The 18,970-nt window shown below is 37.2% G+C and overlaps 1 protein-coding gene across 3 annotated transcripts in view; it reads left to right on the top strand.

Moving 5' to 3' along the window:
- LOC122802711 (cohesin subunit SA-2-like) overlaps nt 1-18,970 on the top strand; it is a 1,740,876-nt gene that overhangs the window by 949,081 nt on the left and 772,825 nt on the right. For all 3 annotated transcript variants that reach the window (XM_044072465.1, XM_044072464.1, XM_044072463.1), the window contains one exon: nt 13,656-13,732. In XM_044072465.1, the coding sequence (XP_043928400.1) occupies nt 13,656-13,732 (77 nt within the window). The remainder of the gene's footprint in view (nt 1-13,655; nt 13,733-18,970) is intronic.

Below are 18,970 nucleotides of genomic sequence, written 5' to 3'. Positions count from 1 at the left end.
CCCGAAAATACTTGAAACTGTCTCAAAATGTTCTACAACACTGAACTGTCCTTTTCTCGATTTCCCAGGTACAAAATAATATCATCTGCAAATAAATCCAACTTTTATTAATTAACATGCCAATTCTATCCTTGTATTTCTGAGTCCCTTATTTTTTTTGCCTGTGGTTTTAAATGTAACGCAAATAACAAAGGGTAGAGAGGACACCCCTGCCTGGTTCCAGTGCTCAAGCACAGGTTATCAGAGAAGACCCCACCCACTTAAATTTTTACCTCAGATCCCTTATATATCCTTCTAATCAACCTTATAAATTTATCAGGGAATGGAAATGCTTCCATTGCTCTGCTCATAAAGTCCCAGCTTACTCTGTCAAATGCTTTCTCTGCATCAAGACCCACCAACAATAGTGATATTTTCTTACATTCTGCTTCCCTGTGGATCATCAGTGTTCTGTTAATGTTCTCAAATGTTTGCCTCCCCTTCACAAAACCACGTTGATCCATATCTATCCATTTTTGCATCACTTTTGCCATTCTTTTAGCCATTATAGACCTAAACACTTTATAATCATTGTTTAGTATTGAAATGGGAGTGTATAAAGCTAGATCTGGTAGATCTTTACCTTCTTTATGTACTACAGCTACCACTGTCTTCTTACAGGATATTGGAATGTCTCCTCCTATTAAAATGCCTTTAAACAAAACCTTCCAGAGCTTTATCAGATCTTCCCACCTAGCTTCCAAACATCCAGAGGAATGCCATCTATTCCTGGGGCCGTTCCTGTGGATTGGTTAAACATCACCATTTTATCTCATCTCCTCCTATCCTGTTAGTAATTGTGCATCTTCTGCCTCTAACCTTGGCATATTTAATTCTTCCATAAACATTTCCATTTGTACCTTTTCTTGATTTCTTTATTTCTCTGCTTTATACAGACTTTCATAGAATTTCCTAAATATTTCTAATACTTCTACAGGATCCTTTGCTATCTTCCTTGTTATAGGCTCCCTAAGCTTGGTGACAGCCCTTTCTAATTTCTGTTGCCTGAGTCGTTGTGCTAAATGGTTTTGTGCTCTAGAGTTATCAAAAAACAGAGTTGCTTAGCAGCAATCTTTCAAAACTCATGCATATTATCGAGATAATTCCTTATTTTCTGTTTAGCATTTTACTGTTGCTCCTATTCTTGTTCTGTGAGAGTCCCCCTATTTTGCAGTACTTTAACATTTGTCAGTCCCACCAAGTAATTCTTGGTAACTTCTTAACCATATCTCCCTTTCTTTTATTTCCACCCTATTTTTAAACTCCATTTTAATTTGATCCCACTCCCTATCTATATTTCCAGAAGAAATTTTTGTCTTCTCTAATAGCTCCTTAATAATTTCCACTACCCATTCCTTAAATTCCTCTCTTTTCAGCAAATAGGTGGGAAAATGCCATTATCTCATTTTTATTTAATTACCCTGTGTTTTATTTTAGTTATTATTGGTACATGATTTGAAATAGTTATTGGGTGCATATCAAGACCTTCAATTAAATGAACATGTTCCTGTGAAATGTAAATTATGTCTAGCCTAGCCCAGTTTTTGTATCTTGAGGAATAATATGTAAGTTTACTCCAAACACCTAGTACTGAATTCACATCTTCTATGCCAAATATTTGTATAAATTTCTTTAAAAATCTACTCTCCTTTGTTGTATTTTCCCTTCTGGGCCCCCAGACACATCTTCACTACTGCAAATCCAAGTCCACTCCCCACTTATAAGTAATGTTCCTTGCTGAAAGGTGATTATTTCTCCCAGAATTTTCATAAGCTACATTACAGCAGTTTTTGGTAGAATATAAATACATGCCAGTTTTATACTCCTCCCTTGCCAATAGCCCCTTAGCACTACAAATCTACCATTATTGTCTTTTTGTATTCTATTCTATTTACTATTGGAGCTCCTCTTGCAATTAATAAAAGTACTCCTCTCTTCCTTTGCTCCAGGCATTCTGCTGGATAACCATCCTGAAAACCTTTATCAAATTCACATGTTCACTTCTTTCCAAGTGTGTCTCCTGTAGCCTAGCTATTTGCACTCTACATTTTTTAATATAGTTCACTACTCTCTTATCTGTGAGACCATTAACATTTAAAGACATCGTAGAAAACATATCATTGAGAGATTATTATTCCCCTCCTTTTATATACAACATTTTTTTTTGGTTAAATGTCTAGTTTCAGCGTTTGTGTTACATGCACATACAGTTTGGCAGGTTAATCTTTTATACAGTTGTTTCTTGTCATCTCCATTTGAGCCTATGTACATCTTACAGAACTTTTTGTTTTATTGAAAATCCTCAAACAAAAATGCATACAAACTACAATACCCCCCTAAAATTTAGTAACTTAATAACACACAAAACTATGTACTTCTTCAAATGTTGAAGCTTTACCCTCCTAATAGGAACAAATGTTCCAAACTGACAGCCACACACACACACACACACACACACACACACACACACACACACACACACACACACACACACACACACACAAACACACAGACTCCAGCTACACTAAAAAAAAAGGTTATCCACACAAGACACATGATATAGACTGTGGTTCTATTAAGTCTGGTTTTGTCTTAGCTTTATAGCTCTCTCAGCTAGGAAAGCACTTGAATGCTTTCAGAAAACATTTTATCCAAGCCATTTCTCTTTATGATTGTCTTATAGAGACACGATAACCAGACACAAAACTTTTAGTAGAAAAAAGCCTTATAATAGTTAGTATTATTTTTCATTTACTTGCTTTCTCTTAAAACCTGTTCCTAGATTCAGCTAATGGTCTTAACCCAGTCATTCCCCTATGCAAGAATGACAAAAAAACACTGATTTGTCTTTTGTCATGCTCTTTTAACCTGATCTTTTTTTTTTATATATTGCAGTGCCTACATTTGTTAAAACTGAACAAGAAGAAAGAGAGAAGACAGAAAAAAAACAAGGGTACTTATTTACATTAGCATCCCCATTATACTTAAAAATAAGTGCAAAGCTTTACTTTATAACATGCAAAGAAAATCATGCACTATTTAAATAGTACCATGAAGAAAAAAAAATGTTTACTTACAGTTAACTTTCTCCCTCTTGTTCCCTATCCTGAGTATATGACATGAAGAAGTCACATACTTTAAAGTACCCTATAAGCTTAACAAAGTCTAAAAAAGTCCAATACAGATTTTCTTGTTCTGTCATGTTTTGCAAATATAATTATTGCTTTGTAATCCCACATTTATCAATTTTCAAGTTACTGATATTATTCCAAGTTACTGATATTATTCTCCCAACATTAATGACATGAAGTAGACATATGCTTTAGAGTTCCCTACAAGTTTAACAAAGTTCAAGAAAGTCCAGTATTTCCAGATGTTCTTGTTCTATTCCTGTTCATCTCCTTCTCCCAAACCCTGTCTCTGCTTCATTTCCAACATACTCTCAAGTCTTCTAGTCAACTGTTGTGCTTTTTTCCCTCTCTCAAGCATTTTCTGCTGAAACACTGGAAAGGATTTCACTGGCACAGTCTCTCTGTGGTCTTTATTAACAGAAGAACAAGGAGCAGAATGTTCTGTTTCATTTCTCACTTTTTGTTGGACAAACTTTTGTTTTTCAGCTTTAGCATGTATTTCATCAAAAATGAGTTTGTTCCTCCAGGGAAAAATATTTTGAAGAAAGCTGAGTACATCAGTTTGAATCTCATGCCTGCTTTTTGACATTCCCTGAATAATGGGATAAATTGATTCCTCTTCTGCCTGGTATACAATGTGTAGTCATTCTCCACAAACACTCTGCTTTAGTATTTTGTCCTTCTGCCACAGTTTTGTCAGAATCAACTCCTTCTGCTGGTAAGAGTGCATCATTGCTATTAAAGGTCTAGATTGTTTTCTCATAGCCAGGTTTGGAGCTTACACACAATGTGCCCTTTCAATTAACAATTCCTATTGTGGAACACCAGTATAGTTGCTTATTTTTGCTTTCATAAAATTAATACAGTCTGTTCCTTCCAGCTTCTCAGGTACAGCAGAAAATGTCAGGTTTTCCCTACATGCTCTGTCCTCTAATTCTGTTATTTTTTAAACATCTCTTCTTGTGCAGTCTCATACTCAGCCAGCCTGTTCTTCATTTTGACCTCTGAGTTTTACAGTTTTATCACCTTATCTGAATATCTGTTTAAAGTTTATTCCATTTTTCCAGACTTTTATTGTCTGAGTTGATATTCTCTCAGTGTTTCCTTTATTTTAGTCAGGTGTGTGTGTGGTTGCCTTATACTTTCCTCTAGGTTACTGGAAGTCATGTCTTGAGCTTGTACTGCTTTTTGATGAACAGCTGCAGTACTTTTCCCAGTAAGTGTTTTTTCGTCACTTTTTTAGCTGATTTTCCTTCAGATCTTCTGTATTTCTTTTTTACTGGCATCCAGGCGGTGCATTTACTAGCCATTTACTGAAATTTACTCTAGGTCCACAGGCTTTTTCTGCTAAGTTTCTGTTTTCACACTGGGAATGCTACACTGGGTTAAACTGTTACTCAATGTGCAACCATCTTGGAAGTCCCCAAGTTTAGCCTTAGTCTTGGTCTTGATTCTTACTAAAGCTAGTCAGCCTCTATCCCTTTTTAGATTGTATAATAACTATCAGTAACGGTGGATATGCACGTTCCTACTGTCTCTACAGCTAGTTTGGTGGATATGTGAGTCCTGAGGCAATGTAACAGGTGTCTCATGTGTACTGAAAACCACCTTACTCTTAAACTAATAGGTATGTGAGAGATGTGGTTACACAGTATCACTGGAGGCAAGACTTTCACATACAGCCACTTACAATGCCAAACAGGTTGCCAGAAAGACATATATTAAACCCACCACACATGGTATGCACCAGATGCATAGACCCACAGATGCTAAGGGTCTTAAATGTAATCTTCATAATCCTCAAAGGTTTCCCAGACATTGCACTTAAGAGTATGTGTCCTCAGCAACCACAAAAGCACTCTATCAAAACATCCACAGTGACACATAAATGCCACATCTCACGTCATCTCAACTTATAAACCCATAAGGCGTACCATCTCATAACCCAATATTTTGCTCATAGGAAACTATGTTGTGAGACTCAATAGTGCCCCACCCACCAGGCTGAGTAAGAAGACAATTATGAAAATTTGCATATCAGGTTGTGAGACATACAAGTGCCCCACCCACCAGGCTGAGTAAGAAGACAGTTATGATAATTTGCATATCAGGTTGTGAGACATACAAGTGCCCCACCCACCAAGCTGAGTAAGAAGACAGTTATGATTATTGCATATCAGGGGCTAAGATCTGCCAGAGCATGAATGCAGTCAGATCACTGAACCACAAGTACCACTATGACTCCGTCATCATTCAGTGAGTGTAAGAGACCTGAGACAGACCACCCTGGACTATACGACAAGAGACTTGATGGAACTCTTTAACTTTGCATCTCAGATCAGTATAACCCTAGCACTGCACTGCATTCTACCTTCTCCAAAGGCGATGCCACAACATGAACAGGAGGACTTAATAATTTACTTAGTTTTTGGTGTCATTCGATGGGGGTATAACGTTTGTCAACCTGGGAGGATAAGGTAGACAGACCATGCTGCTTTGCTAGGGATGTTCTGCTCCTGTACCCTCTTAACTTATAAGTAATGGCTACAATCTTGTCTACCCTATAGTGCCTTTTTTAGGGATTACCAGTCTGCCTTCCAACTCAGCAGAACCAACCCAAGAAAATCTAAAGGTCTTACTACTCAATGGCAGAAGTTTGAACAAGAAGCTCCACTCCTTCCTCACCCTAAAGAATATAGACTTCTGTGCATTTACTCAGATATGGGTTAAAACTGCAGAAAGCAGTCCAGAGCTGTAATGCCTTCCATGTGTTTAGATCAGATACCACACAGGAAGGGACAGTATGTGGAGGTGTCGTAATTTTCATCAGCAACAAACATACCTCAATGCTGGTCAAACAGTACAATATGACTGAGCTTCTACACATCCAAATGACTGTACCATATCCTTGCAAGCTATAGGTTCCCTGCACTGGCACAGGAAGCCTGTAATACATACTTAAATGTACTGGAGATACTCCCCATTCAACCCATCATCATATTCATGGGTGCCTTTAACTACTTCACTATAAACTGGAAATAATACATGACCCCATACATGGAGTCCCTGAGATTCCTGGACTTTGTAAACACAAACACTCTGAACCAGCTAATCCATATGCCCACCATGTGAGCTAAAATCCTTGACCTGGTTCTTATGAACATTGGAGAACTTTGTATCCCCTACCCCCCATTGTAATGTCTTCATTGGTCAGGTCAGACCATAAAGCTATCTCTTTTGAAGTAATAAAACTCTTTTAAAATAATAAAAAATGAGACCCCAGCTAACCTTGGGGCATTTAGGAATTATTCTGAAGCAATCTTCCCACTATGAAGTGACATCCTAACATAATTTCAAGGCTTTCATAAACCACACCAAAATCAGCTCACAGTTGAATGAATACCACACAGAACCAACCAGTGAAAAAATAGTTCTTTTTTTATTAAAAATATACGAAAATTCTCTCTCTAGCACCTCGGCTGTGAACAGCTTTTAATAGAGTACAATCACACAAATAAAAAACAAAGCTTTTTATATGCTTTACATTAAATGAATTACTTCATTAGAAAAACAATTAATCAATTACCAATTACTAAATTGCATTATACCAAACACTCCCAAGTGCATTCTTGATTTAAGCCTCTAGGGCACATAGTATCAAACTTTAAAATCAACATTGTTTCTGTCTTTCTTAATATATTTTTTATATGTTGCTCTACCATTAATTCATTAATTTGTACTTTTTCCAGAATAATTGCTTGCAGCCCCTCCGGGTTGCTATTATGAAATTCTTTGAAATTAACTGCCACTGGACTAGTTGATTTACTTTTTCTTATATCTCTTATGTGTTCTTTAAGACTACATGAAAACCGCCTTTTACTTTCCCCAACATAGAATTTTTTACAAGGACATTTTAAACCATATATTATTTTCTCTGTGTTGCACCCATAAATACCTCTAACTTGGAACTTTTTTCCATTAATGTCTGTGAATTCTTTTACTATGAACTCACATATACTACATTTTCCACAAGGAAATGTACCTAACATTTCTGGAGATAGAACTAGCTCTACTTGAGGCATTCTGAACTTCCCATGTACTAAGAAATCTCTTATGCTTTTTCCTTTCCTATAGGAGAAGCTAATATTCTTATTTTGTAAAGAATCAACTTCCCCTTTTAATCTTAACCAAGAGTATTTGACTTGTTCTTTTACTATTTCAGAAAAAAACAGAAAATGTGGAAGTAAAATAAATACTTTCTTGCTCTCCTTCATTTTCCTTCCTTTCTTTATTGCCACTCCTCTGATTCCACTTTATCGCTTTTTCCAATTCCTGTTCCACTTCTGCTCCCAAATATCCTCTCTCACAAAATTTATAAAAAGTTTCTTCCATTTCTTTTTCCTTATCTACCCGGTTACTGTACAGCCTCTTCACCCTAAGGAATTCTCTAAGGAATATGGTATAGATTTTATAGTATGTGGGGGATGGCAACTGGAACCATGTAAAATAAAATTTGTTCCCAAAACCTTTCTATGTATTTTTGTTCTTAACTTACAATTTTTCCTACCCTTTGCTTCAACATCCAAATAATGAACTTCATCACCAATCTGTAAACCATCAAAACTTATCCCCTCTTCATTTTCATGTAACTTATTGATAAATGCTTCAACTTTATTGTGCCCCCCCTGCATACAAAGATTAAATCATCAATATATCTAAAATTTTTAACTACATGTTCTTTATAAAATTCAGTAGTATAAATGTATTGACTCTCCAAACTATGAGATTATGACTGCCTATGCAGAATTGTTCACAAAACCCCCTGTACAGTTATGTTAATGGATGCATAGAGACAGCTGTATCTACCCAGAATAAATCCAGGACAGACTAAAAAACAAGCTACTCTGGTGGAATCCCAACATCAACAGATTGTATAAAGTAAGGAAGAAAATCTTGGCAAAAATATTTCAGAAAATATGATAACAACCCTCATAATTACATTATTTTGTTTTTCAGCAAAACTGTCTTACTCCAATAAGTTGATGTACATCCTCATAACATGACATTATATTTTCTTTCTGGTTTCATCCCCCTCTTTTTTTTTGAATATAAAGAAAAAATATGGCCCTAGCCTCATAAAAAGTGCTGCCTTTCCTAATCCCTCATGTTTTGTGAGATTCCCTTTCTTTTGTAGTACTTTAACCTTTGACAGCTCGTATAAATAATTCTTATTACTTTTTTTAACCAGATCTCTTTTTTCTTTTATTTTTACCCTGTTTTTAAACTCCATTTTCACCTTATCCCGCTCTTCAGCTATAATTTGTGGAGTATTTTCCATCTTCCGTAATAACTTATAAATAATTTCTACTACCCATTCCTTAAAGTCCTCTCTTTTTAACAGAGTAGGTAGGAAAGTGCCAATGTCTCATTTTCACTTTATTACCCTGCATTTTTATCTTAGTAGTATTGGTGTTTGATCTGAAATAGTTATTGGATGTGTATCAACTCTATTAATTGGACATCTTCATGTGAAATATATTTTTTCTCAAGTCTAGCCCAGTTATTGTACCTTGCGGAATAATATGTAAATTCTGTTTTGGGTTCTTGCTAGTGAAGTCACATCATACCAAATATGTTTATAAATGTCTTCAGAAAATCTACCCTCTTTTGTTATATTTTCCCCTCTACCCTCCCCAGATTCATCCTCATTGTTGAAAATCAAATTCCAGTCCCACCTATAAATAATATTCCCTTCTGAAAACTGAGTATTTCTCCCAATGTTTTAAGTTCCAGAATATCAGCTTTAAGTGGAATATAAATACATACCAGTGTAATCTTTATCCCTTGCCAGTAGCCCCTTACTGCTACAAATTTGCCAGTTGTTATCTTTTTTTTCTCTTCCGTCACTACTGGAGCCCACTGGGAGTTAATATAAGTACTTCTCACTTTTGTCCCTGATATTCTGCAGAATATCCACACTGAAATCCTTTCTTTATCAAATTCACATGTTCATTTCTTTCCAAATGTGTCCCTTGTAGCATTGCTATTTAAACTCTGTATTTCTTTATATAATTAAGTATTCTTTCTTTTACCTAAACCAATGAGACTATTAACATTCCAAGATAATATGGAAAGAGTCACAATTTTGCTAAGACATCATTATTCCCACCTAGTATACATGGCAGCTTTTCTAAATGTCTAATTCCAGCTTTTGTGATACATGAAACCATTAATGTTTGGCAGGTTAACCCTTTACACAGTTTTTTTCTTATCATAAGCATTGGAACCTATGTCACATTTTACAAGATTTTCTGTTTTAATAAAAACTCTCAAACAGGAAACCAACCCCCCCCCCCCCCAAGAATACTCTCCATAACCTATTAACTTAATTTGAACACACATAACTATGTGCATCTTCAAGTAATGAAATGTAACCCTCCTAATGGGAACATTTGTGTCAAATTAACAACTGCTAATACAGGCCGTAGTTAACCTGTAATTGAGGTTATCCATGCTAATAAGCATGTTATTGCCTATGCTTGTGTTTACACTAGTTGGTGTCTGTTCTTTTTTATCTTTATTCCCCCACCCACACATGTGTGAAAGCACCTGAATACTTTCAGAAATCATTTACTTTTAGTTATAACAAAACCAGTGTTCTGTCTTTTATTTTCCTATTATCAGCTTGCCTCCATGGAAACATAAGACAAAAAAAGTAAATGAAGTCTTGTGTAGAACCCTGAAAGACAAGCTGAAACATTTATTGCTAAAGGAAAATGTTTCATTATATTTGATGTTCTCATACTTAATTGTTTCCACTTAAAATGTATTATTAAACTAAGCCAAGTGTCTTAATCCAGACATTCACCTATGCAGAAGTAAGAAAACATATCAGCATATATTATGATCTGCGTACTTTTAAACCCACCTCAGCAAATCAAGATTGCAGCCTATTAACTTAAACATGCTTTTGTCTATCATTTCTTTTCTTTTTGCACTGTAATGCCTAAATTTTCTTAATACCAAAAATGAAGAGAGAAAGAGAAGAGGAATGAAAAAGGCATCTGTTTATTTGAATAATTTTATCACATACAAGAAGAACTAGACATACTTTACTGTACAGTATGCATTTCATATTGTGAAAAGTTTCATAGAAATACTATTAAGAAAAAAATATTGTTTTACTTACAGTTACCTTTCTCCTTCATGACATGAAGTGTGGCAAGTGCCTTTCAGTTCCAAACAAGTTTAACAAAGTTAGCAAAAGTCCGTTCTTCCCAGTTATTCGTATACAGTCTTATTTCACAAATGTGATTGATGCTTTGAAGTCTCACATTTGCTTACTAATTTCCATGTTGCTGGTCTTCTTCCTGTTCATCTCCATCTCCATCTCCAGATTCTGGTTCAGTTCCATGGTGATACTGACTGTTCTGGTCAGCTCTTGTGCTTTTGTCTGTCTCTCGAGCATTTTCCTTTGGAACAGTAGAAAATGCTTCACTGGTAAAGTCTGTGTGTGTGTTTTATCAGAAGAATGAGATACAAAGCCCCCTTCTGCATGCTGGCTTATTTTTTTGTTGGACAAACATTTGTATTTCCTCCTTGGCTTGTTCTCCATCAGAAAATGACTTTAATACTCCAGGAAAAAAATGTTGTGAAGACCAGCTTGAATCTCACACCTGCACCTCAACATTCCCTGATTACTGGTATAAATGTTCTCCCTGGTGTACAGTGAGTAATCATTTTCCACAAGCACTGTGTTGTCTCCAACTTTAAATACTTTGCCCTTTTGCCACACTTTTGTCAGGATCAACTCTTACTGATGGTAGGTTTCAATCTTTACTAATAAAGGTTTTGGCTGCTTTCTCATGGCCACATTTGAAGCATACACATTGCATGCCCTTTCATTTAACAGTTCTTGCTTGTGAAATAGCAGTCCAGTTGCTTATTTGTGCCTTTGTGAAATGAATACAGTCTGTTCCTTCTAGTTTCTGTGGTACAGCAGAATATTTCAGATTTGTCCTATGTGCTCTGTCCTCTAATTCTACCATTTTTTGAAACGTCTGTTCTTGAGCAGTCTCATACTTGGCCAGCCTTTTCTTCATTTCAGCTTTTGATTTCTGCAGTTTTATCAGCTCATCTGAATATCTTCTTAAAGTTTCTCCCATTTTTACAGCCTTTTTTAATTTGAATTGATATACTCCTCCATCATTTCATTTTAATCAGCTTTGAATACAGTTGACTTATTTTTCCTCTAGATTACTGGAAGCCATTTCTTGCACCAGAGCTAGAGCTTGAACTGCTTTTTGCTGAAGATGTTACTGCTACATGTGTGCAGTATATGGCATCCAATACTAGAGAGCTGGTTAATGTCATTAGAGCAATGCATTGTGTTGGCTCTCTTCCCTGATGTACATGGAAGCCAGTTATGCTCGTCCATGTGTGCAAACATTGTATAGAGAAATGGGTTCAGTATTGTAGAGGCAAAGGCCTGAGAAATAACTAACATGTCTCTTGTCTATCTCTGAAGGGTATTATAGCTATGGTGGAAACAGCTGTACACGTCTTGATCTAACAGCAATAAATAGATAGCACAGTCCTCAGATTTTGTTTGTGTACAGTACATAACAACCAAGTACAATGAAATAGAAACAATCAGTAACCTTCTGGTAAGTAAAGTTTTTTTTTGTCTCCTTGGACCTCTTGATACCAACCTGGCCCCCAGTGCCCCACATCCATGCCAGGTCTACCAGCTGTCCTTCTATCCCCCTGACTACTCTGGTATATGCTGGGGCTGGTCATGGATCCTAAGGGCATTGAAGGGGCTTGGCTGTCTGTTTTTCCATCTGGAAGAGTTCTTTTTCAACATGCCCTTTCCACTTTTCCCTGCACCCCCCACACACACTCATCGACTATGTCCAAAGGCAACTCCCCTCTTTTGACCACTCTTCCCCTTAGGGAGTGTCATTGAAGAGTACCATCCATTCCACTCCCATCCCTACCTCCTGTTCCATCTGACAACTGAGCAGCTAATCGAACCCAGGTCAGCTGGGCCCTAGTCAGGGTTTTATCAGTGTACGCCACAGGAGAGGCCCCTGGTAAGTAAAGCTATGGAATATTCCCCACTGCTGGTAACATGTTTGTTAGCCTCAGGTGCCTCTTTGAATACACTGGTGAGAATTGGCATCTTTAGCAGCTACTAAATGTTGCTGTGCCACTGCTGGTATAATGCTAGACATGTTTCCTGACTTTGCTCTATATATTTTGTGTACGTTGCCGTTTTATAGTTTGGCACACTTTGCCATGCACTTACCCAAACCCCCACCACCCTTTACAGCTATAATCAAGATTATGTTTACCCTGTGTATATTTGTATGCCATTATGGCTTCATTTCCTTGCCCACTCATTTGCATGCCATTATTGTTTGTGTATATTTTCTGTGGTGCACTTCTGCTCACTGCACCACAGCATATTATAGCACTATGATTCACTATCCATATGCTCATAGCTGACTCCTGTATAGCTATATACTCTATAGAATGCAGCTTAGGTATGACTCCCAGTGCCAGATTAAAGTGATTGAAGAACACTCTGCAATGAGAAACATTTGACATTTGCATGTTGTTTAGATTGAGGAGGAATCCATAATATTTAAACAGAAGAATATTTTGCTCTGCCTGGAAAAAAATGTAAATATGCAAGATTTGAGAATCTTATCCCCTCAGTAAAGACAGATAAAGGGTTTATAGTACTTGAACTATGCAGATAGAGCAATTTCTTCAATTTCCAATGTAAAATGTAAGTAAAAGGAAGTATCTGCAGCAGTCCAACAATGTAGAAAGAACAGTGTCTTAAATTATTAATGCAAAATTTATTTTCATCGGTTAGACATTACCTGAGTCATGAGTAGCAACTGATTCTAATCAATAGATCTATTTTTCACTTTTGCAGATCAGTAACTGAAGGTAAATTAAAACTTAAATCTCTGAACAGGAGAGTTTACGGAAGCATCATTACAGCTGTATGTGAGCATTGCAGGTAACCTGAGTTCTGAGCAAGGAACAGGGCTTCCACCTGTATGGGCGCCACACACTGTTTTGTTATTGCTGTGCTGTCTTGGGGCCATAACCATGCATTGATCTGCCAAGTACTAAACAGTATTAGGTAGACGAGCAGTTTGAGTAGCTCTGCACCTTGAAAGATAACGTCTGCATTAATATGCTCTTGTTCTTTGAAGCCTGACAGTTTTGGTTATGAAAGGATTTTGATGACTTTTGGAGTAAGTAGCTGTTATGCATGGCAGCTAAATCTACATATTCAGAAATTCATACCTGGTATACTTTCTAAACTATAGTTAAAGTATCAGAATTTTTTTTTGTTTTTTAGAAAGGTATTTTCAGAGAACAGCCATATAATTATTTCTGCCTGCCATTTTTACTTCTGTGTTCTTCATACTCTCTGCTATAATTCTGTTTTCTCTGTTCTAGGGAGAAGGCCTTTGTTCTGATGAAGAAACCATTTTTCAGATGTCATCTGTACTGAAAAAAATCGCTGCATTCCATAAGTACGAATTATTGTGCCATATATTTTTTTCTTTGGTGACTTAGAGCCTCTGCCTATGCATTATATGTAACAGTTCCTATCATAAGGCCTGAAACTAAATCACATCTTTTTTAGTAAAGTTTAAAAGTTGTATATGCAGACATGCTTGCATACACGTACAAACCTTCTGTCAGGAGAGTTTTCCTTAAATATTCAAGATATTCATATACCATTATTCACTTAAGCTAAAGTACTGAAATTCTAAAAACCCATTACCTGACTTTAAAGGGCTCTATGCAGTAGGTAGACACTTGAGTATATCTTCCAGGTGTGCTCTGCAGCAATTTCTTGATGTCATATTCCTGCACTTGGACACTTCACATCTGCTTTAGCTCACTGTGGGTTGCCCTTACTCCAGAGATAAAGGGATGCATATATCGGGTTCCAGAATTTCTACTTCTTTCTAACCACTTGCTAAAAGTGCACATATTTTAAGTGTTTCAGCAGATGTTGAATTAAAATAACCAGCACAACAGATTTGTCATCTGCTTGGATCTGGGGAACATCACCATAAGCTATGAGCATCAGTTTTTCAAATGTGTTGGCCCATCAAGAGAAGCTTGAAGTCTACCTCACCACATGCCGCCACATGATATCAGATGTTTTTTAGTGTAGAGCACTGTTAGAAACCTGTTTGTGTCATACAAAACAGAAGCCAGAAATGACTAAGTATAGAGAAGCATAAGGGCAGACCTAGAACCAAGGCTGCGTTCAAGTCCACAGCCTCTGAAGCTTTGTAAGAAGCTGAATCACCCTTAAAGAGAAATCAACAACCTGGTTGTTGTTTTCAGACAGCATTGAATAAAACCAAAGATGTAACTGTCCAGCACTTGCTCTTTGGCAAACTAGATGTAGGAGGAGTAGATGAAACTGCTTCCTTGGTAGATGAGCACATTGCTGTACCATGGTTTTACATGCACTGAACCCTTAAGCCCAGGCTATGTTTACAAAGTTGAACTCGCACCCGAGATAGCCACTTTTGTCTCCTACCTTGAGCTAACAGTAGCTCACTGGTGAGAGGTAAGCAGACATTTACAGGCTCTCTTTAAACTGCTAGAGGAGGCTGTCACCTCAGAGAGACATTGTGATACAAGTCAGCTTTGATAGAAGTTCAGATAGCACGAGCTTGTCAAGTAATATTTTATTAAACACTAGCCCCTGTGTCTGAAAACAGTTTCATTCTCAACATCTTTGCTATGTATGTAATTAACGATTTAATAAGTGTTTAAAAAACAATCATCCTTAAATCAGGTAGCTGTTTGTAACTGAGCTTAGCTTGCTATCATTCATTCTGTTATTCATTCTCTAGTTATCTGCATTTTCTTGCTATTGGTTGGGGGGACTCAGACCCTGTTCCTGTATTCAGTGGCACAAAACATAAAAGCTAATCTTGAATAGGCTGCTTGTATATTACAGGACTCAAGCATACACACACTCATGTGTGCATGTGTATACTGACATACCTCTGAACTGTACAGATTTTCAGCTCATATTTTTGGCCTGTTCCTCTTTTTTCCAGGCAAAGCACTGGGATGATCTCAGGACTGAAGTCACCAAATAATAACATACATTTTAGTTTCAGACTTCAAATCCATCAGAAACTGTATATTAAAACAAATCCTGTTACTCTAGCAACTTTCTAAGTTGATAAAAGCAATATTTAAAATATGTTCCTATTTGTACCCCCATTTTGTCAAGCTTTGTACAGATTTTTTGCATTAAGAGGTTGAGAGGTATGTATATATATATATATATATATATATATATATATATATGTGTGTGTGTGTATATATATATATATATAGACACACACACACACACACACACATGGCCTGCACACCTGTGAGCAATTTGGAGGATCACCAGTTCATCTGCAGCTTATATTTGGGATATTCGCTTGTAGCATATATGTAGGATGTAGGAGGAAAAAGAGAACATGGCAAAAAGCCATATATAGTGAGGGCAATCTACACAGAAGGTATTGGTGTCTGCATTCGACATACGTCTTCATTCTGAATAACGTACAGTAAGAGAGACAGTTTGGCACCTGGATTATTTCTGAGATCCAGCATTTCAAAAATTGTTCAGTAATGTTAACACAGAAATTCTTTAGGAGACTCTGGGATTTAACATCTCCTCAATCTGTGGGTCAGAATGTACACTAATATCAATTTTGTTGGTCACTTAAGTAGTGGTGTAAGTGTATATGTGTGTTTGCTTTTGTGTGTGTGTGTGTATGTGTATGTGTGTAGGTTTCAGTTTAAGTTCACTTACAAGGGATAAACAAAAACACTGCTTACTTGCCAAATTGGGGAGAAAAAAAATTGCACAAGTTCTTCTGAAATACCAGTCTATACATAGCTTCTTTTCACAACTCAAGGGCCCTTACTCAATACTCAGATTTAATAGCTCTTCTAAAGTTGTCCGGAAAACATATATAAGTATATATTATACATATAAGTATCAGTTGTTCCTTTTAACAGGCCTTAAATGACAGTCCCTACCATACAGACTGGGTAACTTTTCTTAGTTTCTCCTTTTACAAGACAACAGCTTCCTAAATCTCAAGGATTTCTTGCAAACTTAGAATTTCATGATGAACTTCCAGGCTAACTTCACACATAGCACTGAAGATATTGATTCACAACCTGTCTTAACACAGAAGTCAGGAATCTGCTTTTTCAATGTGAAGTGGCCCTGATACACCTTTAGTGCAGCTGTTCCTTCTCTTAGCAACTATGGAGATTTGTCTGCCTGTTTCAGGTTCTCTGACACACCCCCTACTGCAATAATTCTTCCCTGACTCAGTGACTATGCCACATGACCCCCCCCTCCCACCTCATGTAAAACATCCTGTTCTAGCCTCATCTTGGACGTATGGGACTTAGGCTCAAGGTGGCCCTTCTACATTTAAATGATTGCAGCCTGGACATTTGATGAATTTTAAAGTTCTTGGACTAGAAGCTCAAAGCCCATCTGGGCAATTTTAAATTGCAGTTATTCTGATGGTAGAGCCACTGTAGAAGGACATGTTCAGTGACAAATACAAATTCCTCACCTAGTAAATAATAGTACCAAAAACTGAGGGGTAAGTTTAATGCAATGCATTCTCTCTCTCTATCTCTCTCTCTCTATAGCTGAATAATGTCTCTCAGCATTACTGAGATTTGTTCTTATATAACAGATCGGACTCTTATACCTATCTATAGCCTAAGACAAGACCGCATCTACACCAACCTCGGAAGCATCTGGACACATTAGCAATTGTTTTTAAAAGTCTGAAAATATTTTGCTTGATTCTGAACATGGCATATCTAAACTGCCTAAAGGCCTCTTTTGCTTCAGTTGTTTACTTAACCTTCAGGGGAGTTTTAATATTGGTCAGGTCAGTTGGGAGCAAGCAGTGGTAGGCAAATTCTGAATATATTTCTGATAATAACTAGCTAGGCATAAAAAAAGTCATAATCTGTTTATTAGTTGTTGGCATGGTCCCCTTTTGTACTGCTTCTCCCTTCTCAAGCTATGATTTCACCACCCTACCACTCCGCCTATTTCATATCCAAATATTGTTGCCTAAGTTGCATTTAATTTGATCAGCAGTCAATCCAGCTTGATGCAATGAATCTAAAACAGCTGAAAATGTAAGGAGATGGCTTTCCTAGTCTTCAGAAAGTTATTGCTATATCATTCAGGTAGGCTGCTAAATATTTGATATGGGGTCTAAACATATTGTCCATCAGCCTCTGGAATGTTCATAGGTTCATAGGTAGGTACTAGGCTATTGGCCCTAGGGCCTATATAAGCCTAGCCAAAAGGTACCCTGGCTTTCACCACCCAAGAAAATTATTTCCCTGTGCCACTGTCGAGCAGAGCCACAGAAGTGATCTCCGGGGTGAATTTCCTATCTCCCATCCAATCATCAAGATTTTTCGTGAAGAGTGCTAATGAGGAGCTTTGTTTGATATAGATAGGTAGTTTGTTCTAGAGTATGAGAAGTCTCTGGGACAGGAATCTATCCATCCAGCATGTTCTGTTTATTGTGGTGACAAGGTTTAGGTCCCTAGAGCATGTAGCTCGTAGGGATTGGGATTTCTTTAAGTGGAGCATGTCCAAAAGCTCTGGGTTTGACATAGCTGTGTGTGTTAGACAGAGATCGCCTCTGAGTAGGCGATATGCGACAGAGTAAAGCTGCAGTTTTTTGAGACAGTCTGCGTAGGGCATCTGCTTGAGGCCGGTAATCCTCTTTGTGAGGTATTTCTGCGGCCTTTCCAGTTGTTGTAGATGTCTTGTGAGGTACATACCAACAGGGGCGTTGTACTCTATAATGGGTCTAATGAGTGACGAGTAGAGGGGAACAATGACCTCTTTTTTCCTGGATGAAAAACCTTTTGTGATGCGGTGTGCCACATAGAAGGATTTCCTGACTACTGTGGCGATGTGGGTTCTATCTTGCCTTCATTCTTACTGGTTGGGTTCTGAACTGATCCTCTGCTCCGACTCACCCATATACCAAAGCTCGAGGTCCTCCACCAGCCCGTAGTTTCATCCCCACCCCATCATGCTCCAGGAGCTTTTTCTCCATAGGGACCTAAAGGTGGGATTCTATAATGGAAGAGTCCATCAGGTGTGAAAAATGACATTTTCCCCTTAGCTTCTAAGGCTGTTGGAATTTTCCAATAGCCAGTTGTTATGCGTAAAGTGTACAGAAACCTAGCCTTGCCCAATTTTTCAGTCAGTTTGTTCACTAAGAGTATGGCATATAAGTCAAATTTAGACTATTTAATTTTCTGAATTCATGGCAAAACCCTATAGATCTATTAGGCACAGGGACAAGTTCCATGGGCTATTCGACTGACTTTGGGATTCCTATATGATCCCAAGTGTGAATATATTTGTAAACATATTTATTCATTTATGTTTTGTTTTTGTTGACTGGTCAGCTGAGTGGAAAACCGCTTTTCAGCGGAGAAAAGCACCACATGATACAGACAGAAAGTACCATCCATCTATGCATACTTAGTGTAATGAAATGTTTGAGCATACTGTAGTGAGGGAAAAAACAATTACTGAGCATACAGTACTGAAAAAACAAAAGCAGTTGACAAGGTACTTATGAATAGTCAACTTACAAACATAGTATAATCGTGATACAAGTAATACAACAATATGAAAAAAATGATTCAAAGCGAGATCAGAATGA

The sequence above is a fragment of the Protopterus annectens genome, chromosome 5.part0, assembly GCF_019279795.1.
Source record: "Protopterus annectens isolate FY-2018-M chromosome 5.part0, PAN1.0, whole genome shotgun sequence".
Classification (NCBI taxonomy): domain Eukaryota; kingdom Metazoa; phylum Chordata; order Ceratodontiformes; family Protopteridae; genus Protopterus; species Protopterus annectens.
This window is presented reverse-complemented; position numbering and strand designations above follow the sequence as displayed.